The following is a 9,935-nucleotide window of genomic DNA, read 5'->3' on the forward strand; positions in this document are numbered from 1 at the left end:
AAAACAGAAAAATAAAAAAATTACTCCGAAAAACAAAATAAAAAATACCACGAAAGACAGAAAAAAATTACCACGAAAAACAGAAAAAAATTACCACGAAAAACAGAAAAAATTACACCGAAAAACAGAAAAATAAAAAATTACTCTGAAAAACAAAAAAAATTTACCATGAAAAACAGAAAAATAAAAAAATTACTCTGAAAAACAAAAAAAAATACCATGAAAGACAGAAAAAAAAATTACCACGAAAAACAGAAAAAATCTACTCAATAAAACAGAATTATTTTATTTTTTTGTCAAGTGAATGCAATACGCTTCCGTAAGTTCAAACTCTGATTTCTGGTAATTAAACATTGGTAAAGCTTTTTAAAGTAAGTAAAGTTTTTGTCATTTTCAAAACAAAAAATCATGAAAAGTTATCATCTTTTGTGGTCTTATATCTTGAAGATGTCAGTTGTGTCTCAAGAAAAGAAAAATGTGCTCATATTTCACATGTACGACACTTGTGAGAGTTCATCAAATGTCTCTTTTATGTCCGTTTCTGCACCATTGAGCAGGTTTAGTGGCAGTTTTCTAGCTGTTCGACCCAAATACAGATGTTTGCAGCATATGTCTGTGACAATATGATGTGTAAATATAGTGCGGAGCTTATGTGGGCAGAGCTGAGCCCTGGAGTGCCTCTGTCACCTCGTCTCTACACACACCGAGGCTTTAAAATAGACTGAGAGTGTCTGGATGCCACGCATGGTTCTGCTGCCATGTGTCGTCCTCCAACCAGCTTCATAATGTGAACGTAACAGTGCAGTTGTGTGCTGGCTGCACTCTGGGAATATTTAAGTTTGAAGATATGAGGTTATGATGCAGGAAAAGACGCCCAGTTTCACCGAATGTATATAATTAATAATATGTGTTTGATTATTTGTCTCTTTTACAGGCACCGACACTGACGATGGAGATTTGGCAGCTTTAATCGGAGGTGAGTACCTGAACTTTTGTTTGGTGTGCATCTTTAATTTGTCTAGTGAAGTCCCAGTGTCCTCAAACCAGACGATAGTAAAGTACGAATGTCCTCAAACGAGACGAAGACAGATCACTCCATTGAAAATCCATTTACGACCCTGATTCAACCAAGACAGGTTTTTAAGATCTTTTAAGATCGGGTTTGATCCTGCAGTAAACTGAATACCATGAGCAATGATCACATGTTTGAAAAGGTTTTTTGAATCCTTCTCCTGTCTCGATCTTTATACTCCACCTTCCAGGGATCGTCGGCTCCGTGCTGCTGCTCCTCATCTGCATCATAGCCGTGCTGCTGTGGTGTATGTCCAGGCAAAAAGGCTCATACGTCACCAACGAGACGGACGGCGACGACGAGGTGGACGACGACGACAATCGGTCCGTGGGCTCTGATGCGGAGCTCCAATGCAAAGAACCTCTGAAGACCAAAGAGGACGAATAAAGACAGAAGCAAGGAAACTTTTACTGGAGTCGTCGAGGACTAAAGAGCTTTTGTGTTTGCGGGAAATCATTTTTCAATAGTAGCTGATTTCCTAAAGCACAAAGCGGGTTTGCACGTTGCTGCCACCAAATGGCTGCAAGACAAAACTGACAAGTGACTCTTCACTTGGCGGCCATTTTATTGCAGTGACGTTATTGGATGAAGTTTGGGCGTCAGTTGATGAATGAAAGTCACAACATGTTTCAATGTGATTTTATTTCTAATGTCAATATTTACTCTTGTTAACGTGACGATGTTTCCGGAGAAATATCTAATTAGACATAAAACCATGCAGCTCAGTCTCCTGAAGAAGTGTTGGCGTTGTACGTTTCTGCCAACCATGAATACGTCACATTTGCAAGTTTCGTATGTGTCATATCATCATTCCAAAGTCAAGTACCTGGCTTTGTCATCAGGAAGTGGAGATGGCGGATGGCGTGTCACCTACAGGACATGCTTACCAAGCTGCAGACCCCTGTTTGAGACCACAAACGTGGGTGTTTTGTGGCAACCTATTGCTGTACATGAAAAGTGGTTGTTTCCAGGGGGTATAGTGTCTCCGAAAGCGGGTATATGAAGCTAAAACACGACCATTTTTAAACTCTTTCTAGCTGCCTTCTGTCTCTTTGTATCTCTCTGAGTCGCTTCCTCTTTCTTTGAAGTCATTTAGGCCTTGTTTCCACGGACACCGATACAAATAAAAACAGATTTTTATTTATCCCGTATAACATAAATTCCGGGTTCACACAATCAGTTGTGAAAACGATATCTCTGTTCAAAAACGGCAGCGTTTTGCTGCAGTTAGCATGCCAGGCCAGTAGGTGGCGATACGACATATGTCAAACACCACAGAAGAACGTTCTGCGCATGCACAGTGATTTGTTTTCCTCTTGGCGCTAGTGATAAAAACAATGATAAATAACATTTTAATCTGATGTAGCATAGTTAGCCGCTATGCACTTACTAATATCGGGCACAGCAGACGCTAGCCGCTATGCACTTACTAATATCGGGCACAGCAGACGCCTTTGTGTGCCGATGTAGCGGTAGTTCATTTGTAAGCTCGTAAGTCGTCCCAAAAGTGCTAACAAAACATAAACAACACGGCATATCTGCCATTGTTGTGAAATGTCATCGTTTTCCAAAATCTCTGTCTATCCTGTTTACACGTCTCCATAGAAATGGATATTTTTAAAAACTTTCATTCTGGAAGCCGTTTTTGAAAATCTCCGTTTTCATCGAGAAAAACGCTGGTTACGTATAAATGACGTATAAAGTGTCAGGGGGAATGACGTATAAATGGTGCAAAATACCCGTTTTCAGAAATATATGGAACCGTATAAACAGGCCCTTTATGTCTCTTTGTAGCTCTTTCTGAAGTCATTCTGAATGTCTCTGAAGTCATTTTGTGTCTCTTTGTGGTCATTTTGAATCTCTCCGAAGTCATTTTGTGTCTCGTTGTGGTCATTTTGAATCTCTCTGAAGTCATTTTGAATCTCTCTGAAGTCATTTTGAATCTCTTTGTGGTCATTTTGAATCTCTCCGAAGTCATTTTGAATCTCTTTGTGGTCATTTTGAATCTCTCTGAAGTCATTTTATGTCTCTTTGTAGCTGCCTTCTGTCTCTTTGTATCTCTTTGAGTCGCTTTGTGTCTCTCTGAAGTCATTTTGAATCTCTTTGTGGTCATTTTGAATCTCTCTGAAGTCATTTTGTGTCTCTTTGTAGCTGCCTTCTGTCTCTTTGTATCTCTTTGAGTCGCTTTCTGTCTCTCCGAAGTCATTTTGAATCTCTTAATAATGATTCTGAATCTGCTTAAAGTCATTTTAACCTATTTGTAGCTGCTTTCTGTGTCTTTGAAATCATTGTGACGCTGTGTAGTCACTTTTAATCTCCTTTCTGTCTCTTTTTGGTCACTGTGAATCTCTACGGAGTTGTTTTGCATCTTTTTGTAGTCGTGTTGTGTCTCTTTTCAGCTGTTTTGCATCGTTTTTTATTGTTGTTTTGTGTCTGTTTGTATTGTTTTGTCATTTTGAGTCTCTTCCTGGTGGGTACAGTTCGGTCCCTGGGCCTGTGCGCTGCAGGCCTGTTCAGTAATCCATCGATGAGCCACAGCATTGTTAAGTTTCAGTGTATCTGCAACACAATAATATGCAAATGTAACGTATCTGCGGTTTGAGACGTACAATGCCAACATTTGTTCTGGTGACTGGGTTGGTACTCTCAGTCAGAGGCTGCTGCACTGTGCATCAGATCTGAATCATGAGTACGAGCCTTTTTGTTTTTGTTGTTCCTGCCACAGTAATGTGTCATTCCTACCAGCGACATCCTGAGTGCATCATCTCATTTGAAACACTGAGAGTTTCAGATTGATCCTCCTGAGGTGGTTTAAAAAAATATACAGCTTTAAAAAACTTCAGTCTATTTTTACAGAATAACAATTATTCATTTAGGTAGCACTTCCTGTTGCTTCATGTCTCCACAGATTATTCATCAGGTTTATAATCTGCCTGAATCACGTGTCACAAAGTGACTTTTCCACCAGACAAATCTTTTTCACCACAGAACAAACTTTCTGCCAAAGAGGCTGCGAGGCCAAACTACCAGACGCTGGTAAACATTTACCGGCTGCTGGTGATTTTCCATCCTGGTTGTTGTCATATTTGCAGCAACTATGAATCAGCTGTGAGGAAAAACCTGTGCTGAGAGTTTGTGTGGTTATTTTCCAACCTGAATTCAACCCATGCTGATGTTTGTCTGCATTTTTTACTATCAGAGTTTCTTTTGTCTGTTTTTCTTTCCATAAATGGACAGAAATGATGATAAAGTTAGAGGTGAAAAGGGTTTTTAGAAGCAAAGAGAGATGAAGAAAGGAAGAAAGTCAGTACTTAGTTGCAATAATTAATTGTTTTCTACAGCTAGAAATAGAAATTTAAATGTTTGTTCACTTATTAAAACATTTTCTTTTATTTACCATCGATTTATAAGAATAAAGTTTATGCCTTTTGACACAATGGAGACTTTTATTTTGGTGTGATTTAGCTCCTTCATCATTATCAGCTCCATCTAGTGGTCAAAAGAAAGTACTGCACTCAGTAGAAAATATGACTTTTTTTCATGTGTGTGTCAATAGAGGGTTTAATTGGGCGGGGGGATTAAATAAAATAATAAAAATGGTTTTTTAACATACAAAAAACACACTTTTACATGATTCATGTGTAAAAAGAAACAGATGTGTAGATTCATATGGAGACAAGGTGAAAATTAAAATACACACATATATATACAGTCTGTGCATCTGGACTGCACTTTGTACTGAACACTACATGTTTATTTACATTTTTGATATAAAAACTCACAAGTTAAATCTGGCTCAAAGCAGCAGCGATGAAGACGTGTGTGCAAAAAGTAAGAGATGGCTTTTTTTCTTTGATAAAAGACATTTGTCTCAGATGCAGGTGCATTCACACTGTTCTTTTCAGTCCTCCTGGACTCCTTCGTCAAGAGTGTTCAACAGCCATTTCTACTGTGTCAAATGCACATCATAGTGTTGTTTGTTGGGCTTGGACTAATTAGGTGAAATCAGCTTTACAAATTTTAGTCGAATTAACTCAAACTTCAAAAATTGTTGACAAGGGATGAGTTTTTGTGTCAAGTGAACATAACGTTTTTATGTCATTTGAGAATCCAGGGCATTTGTGCAGACCAGCCCCAACAACACAGGCTAGACGAGCCCGGTCTCACTCCGAAGTTGTCGAAATCTGGCACTTGGGCAGCGACCTCCAGCGTCAGAAACCGACGAAAAAGGTGCCCTTTGACGTTGGAATGATACGTGGCCGGTTGCTGAAAGAGTTTAGCATCCGGCAGTGTCAGGGGGAAACCTGACAGGACAAGGACGAAATTTAAGGCGGCAAAAGCCAGCTGCTTTTCATATCGACATTAAAGGACGCCTTTTCTCGTTGGTTTCTGACACTGAAAGTCATTGCCCAAGTGCCGGATTTCGACGACTTTGGAGTGAGACCAGGCTCCCAAAAACCATGCTGCAGGACTTCTTCTTATCTGGTACAAGTTTGTTGTTATGAAACCAGTTGACACGGCGTCCCAGAACGTCAACAGCCAAAACACCCGGGCTACCTTGGATGCTGTATGTCGACGTGTGGTCATGGACTTTCCACGTCCACATACGACGTGCAAGGTACCCTGGGTGTGTTGGTTGTTGGGTTGGGTTTAGGAAAAAACAGGGTTTGTCTTAAGAATCTTACGAGACACAAACACCTCTTTCTCAGGTGAAAGTCTGTGTTTGTTGGATCCATCCACCACCCGTCCCACCTGCCTCAGTTGAACTTTCGGGACCTTAACTATGGGCCGAAAAGTTTGTTGTTATGAAATCAGTTGACACGGCGTCCCAGAACGTCAACAGCCAAGACACCCAGGGTACCTTGGACGTCGTATGTGGACGTGGAAAGTCCATGACCAAACGTGGACATGTGACGAGGTCAGAGTGAGAATGTGTTGACAGTAGCAGTCCGTGTCCTCCATAGATAAGAGTAACATGACTAAACGAGAATAAACATGACTAAATGTAACGTGTATAAAACGTTCGTACTTATCTGTTGTGGACAAAAACAAAAATGCAGAGACAAACCCGTTCTCATTCCAAGGTCATCAGGTACTGACGCCTTGACACGCCCCGTAGCATCTCATAGCGACGCACAGGGCGACCTTTAGTGTATCCCATCCCGTTCTCACCATGAACTCGTCAAACACACCGACACAAAGAGTACAGACACACCAGAGTCAGCTCCCGAGGAGTCACGGTCCTGATGAGTAATCCTTTCGGGTAAACTGTTACCTAACAGAGATCGACTCCATCCAAGGCTTCATTTTTGGGAAGAGCACAGTGTCCTGTTGATGCTGCCAGACTTTCATCAAAGGATGAGTTCAGTGTGTGTGTGTGTGTGTGTGTGTGTGTGTGTGTGTTTGGTCCTGACGGTGTCACGCTCGGCCTTTGACCTTTCAGCACCAGATTGTTTCTCTGGGCCTCCGCTGAGTCGGTGACGGTTGGTGTTTGGGATTTGTTTTTGGGGTTTGAGTCACTCTGGATTCTTATTGTGTGGACGTTATGGTGAGATGAAGTGAACCATGACGGGAAACTGAAGCAGAGGGAGGAGAAATAAGAAGTAGAAACTGTTGTCACTTTATTTAATGTTCAAGTTTAACCCAAGAAACACTTTTGTTTTTATAAACACAGCAGTTTAAACTTAACAAACGGAGCCAACAATATTTGAAGCATTAAGTATGTTTAAATATTTCATTTCTTACAGAGAAAAACATCCAAGCCCGGCTAAATTTGGCATAAAAATACACCAAATCTCCCAAAAGCATTGTGGGAAAATGTGTTGTGGCACAAACTCAACTTTTTATATCTACTGTATTCCTGCTGTTGTCGTCCTCATGTTTTATCTTATTTTTCCCAAATATTCAGGCTCCTATGTTAATGACTTAAATATATGTGGGACAGGAAGCTTCAGAACACACACTGAAACTTTAATAAGTTTAATTTTCAGCTGTTTGAAAGCGTGACAGCAAGAAAACTTCCACACTGTGGAGTCTGTAGTACTGTAATACCGCCAGTGGCCAGCAGATGGTGCTGTTGGACCTAAACGGAGCTCCACGGCTACACAGCAGCAAACTGTTAGAAAATATTCAGTTATCAATGACATATCTGATCAATAACAATGAATAGGGGGGAATACTTTAATATAAAGTATTTCAATCTGTGATGCAGTCTTATCTGAGGCCGTCTGTTACAGTAACAGGACTCGTGTTACTTCGTTAAATATTTAAACACACACTCACAGCCTGAGTGGCCGGGTTAACATCATGTGCCTGTGTGTGTTTATCGGCTAATAAAACCCACAAATTCAAACCGTGTGACGCTTGTTAATGAACTGCCTTTAAATGCACACACACACACACACACACACACACACACACGCCAGCGCAGCCTTAAAACAGCTTAGTGGGTAAAAAACTTCAACCATCTGAGGTCGTTTTGGATTCAAGACGGTGAAGAACTAACCAGCTGAGAATGATACTTCCTCGCTGACAGGAAGTACACTGCATCACTGTAGAAAGTGGATTGATGCATGTGAAATGTACAAATGTGACATGTTTGACTATTTTTAATGATACCTTGAAGCCAAAGAGTATATAACCACTACAAGTCCAAAGTACCATATTGGCTCTGAGAGTATAAAGTAGCATAAAATGGAAATACTGTAGTAAAACACACTGTAATAACACACAGTTATGTGGATCTGTAGCAGCCTATCACCGTTTTTCAACCAAGGATAGTGCCACGAAAAATATTTTTTTTACTGAGACATTCACATGTTTCCTGCCGGGATAGTGCCACAAAAAGCCGTTCCTTTAACCAAGACGTTACCGTGTTTCCTGCCGGGATAGTGCCACGAATAGCCGTTCCTTTAACCAAGACGTTACCGTGTTTCCTGCCGGGATAGTGCCACGAATAGCCGTTCCTTTAACCAAGACGTTACCGTGTTTCCTGCCGGGATAGTGCCACAAAAAGCCGTTCCTTTACCCAAGACGTTACCGTGTTTCCCGCCGGGATAGTGGCACAAAAAGCCGTTCCTTTAACCAAGACGTTACCGTGTTTCCCGCCGGGATAGTGGCACAAAAAGCCGTTCCTTTAACCAAGACGTTACCGTGTTTCCCGCCGGGATAGTGCCACGAAAAGCCGTTCCTTTAACCAAGACGTTACCGTGTTTCCTGCCAGGATAGTGCCACAAAAAGCCGTTCCTTTAACCAAGACGTTACCGTGTTTCCCGCCGGGATAGTGGCACAAAAAGCCGTTCCTTTAACCAAGACGTTACCGTGTTCCCCGCCGGGATAGTGGCACAAAAAGCCGTTCCTTTAACCAAGATGTTACCGTGTTTCCTGCCGGGATAGTGCCACAAAAAGCCGTTCCTTAACATACAGTAACTTCACATTGACCACAGCGTTGTTGAAACAAAATGTCACTCATAACAAACAAATGTAACGTGCCCGTGGTTTGCAGACACAGTGCAAACATTTACTCTGGTGGTTGGGTTTCCCTGCCTCATGCACTTAAGTGAAAACAACCAGCGGGGCCTGAAAGGTCATCCCAGTAACTTACTGGGAACTGTGTGGCTTCATTTACACCAAGCAGCTGCTGGTGTTTGACCTGAGCCTCACACAGCTGACTCACAGAGCGTTCACAGTGCACCTATGAGCTGAGTAATGTGATGGCTGATTAACTCTGAGCTTTATGAGGCTGTGTGCAGGTGAGGTTATTAAAGAGGAACAGTTCAAAGGGAAGCTGTGGACGCTGTCAGGTTTTTCCCCTCTTCATCACAGAGGGAGACACAGAGGAGCTCGGAGCTCCACCAAGGCGGGAAATTTCATCTGTGACTCACATGCTCTCTGTTTTGTTAAATCAATTTGAGTTAACAGTGTTCTCAATAACAACAGCGCTGCGGTGGCCCAGGAAAGAATGAGCCCAAATTGTTTCGAGGGAGGAAATCAAGGATGTCAGATTTCCCCGGAGAGCTGGGTAATTTCTCTACAGTAACGCCGTCTTTTTCCAGAGAAGGGGAGGTCTGGCAGGGTCCAGTTTCCCACTCGGCAGTCCCACAAGATCATTACAGGAATGTGGAAATGTATCCATTCGCACAAGTGATTTATTCAACCTAGAGTCTGGAGTCTAAAAGGACGACTGCAGCTTCCTGCAGCCTCCTCCATCGCCTCTCCAGCTTTTATCATGCACGTAGAAAAGTTCCCTTATTTTCTGAGGGGAATATTACAGAGTCCCTCAAGAAAGAAACCCCCAGTTTCACAGTCGTAGCATGAAGATTTCCACTGATATCGATTACATGTCTCGTTCAAAGGCAGTGTGAGAGCTCCCACACAGACGTGATTCACCCACACAGGTGTTTCCACTCAGGCAGCCTGATGAGACCTCACAGTGAGAAGCGCAGCAATGACTCGGTGAAAGAACAACCACTTTGTGTCAAACTATCCCTGGTGGATACACAGCAATGGGTAAGGAAATAACACGTGTTTGGTGGCTAAAAAGATGCTGGAAACGCAGCAGTGACTCGTTAAAAAACAACCACTTTTCATGGCACTATTCCCGCAGGAAATGCAGGGATGTCTTCTGTCTTCTGCATTTACTGTAAATGCCTGTAAACGGCTTAGTCCGACTGAAACCGGACTTTTAAATGTATGTAAACGGCTTAGTCCCACTGAAACCGGACTTTTAAATGCCGGTAAACGGCTTAGTCCGACTGAAACCGGACTTTTAAATGTATGTTAACGGCTTAGTCCCACTGAAACCGGACTTTTAAATGCCGGTAAACGGCTTAGTCCGACTGAAACCGGACTTTTAAATGTATGT

The 9,935-nt window shown here is 42.0% G+C and overlaps 1 protein-coding gene across 2 annotated transcripts in view; it reads left to right on the top strand.

Moving 5' to 3' along the window:
• LOC126402325 (small cell adhesion glycoprotein homolog) overlaps positions 1 to 2,104 on the top strand; it is a 4,770-nt gene extending 2,666 nt beyond the window's left edge. For both annotated transcript variants that reach the window (XM_050064215.1, XM_050064217.1), the window contains exons 3-4: positions 935 to 976; positions 1,263 to 2,104. In XM_050064215.1, coding sequence (XP_049920172.1) covers positions 935 to 976; positions 1,263 to 1,459 — 239 coding nt within the window. In that variant the 3' untranslated portion in view covers positions 1,460 to 2,104. The remainder of the gene's footprint in view (positions 1 to 934; positions 977 to 1,262) is intronic.
• The last annotated feature ends 7,831 nt before the right edge of the window (positions 2,105 to 9,935 follow it).

Source organism: Epinephelus moara, chromosome 16 (genome assembly GCF_006386435.1).
Source record: "Epinephelus moara isolate mb chromosome 16, YSFRI_EMoa_1.0, whole genome shotgun sequence".
Lineage (NCBI taxonomy): Eukaryota > Metazoa > Chordata > Actinopteri > Perciformes > Serranidae > Epinephelus > Epinephelus moara.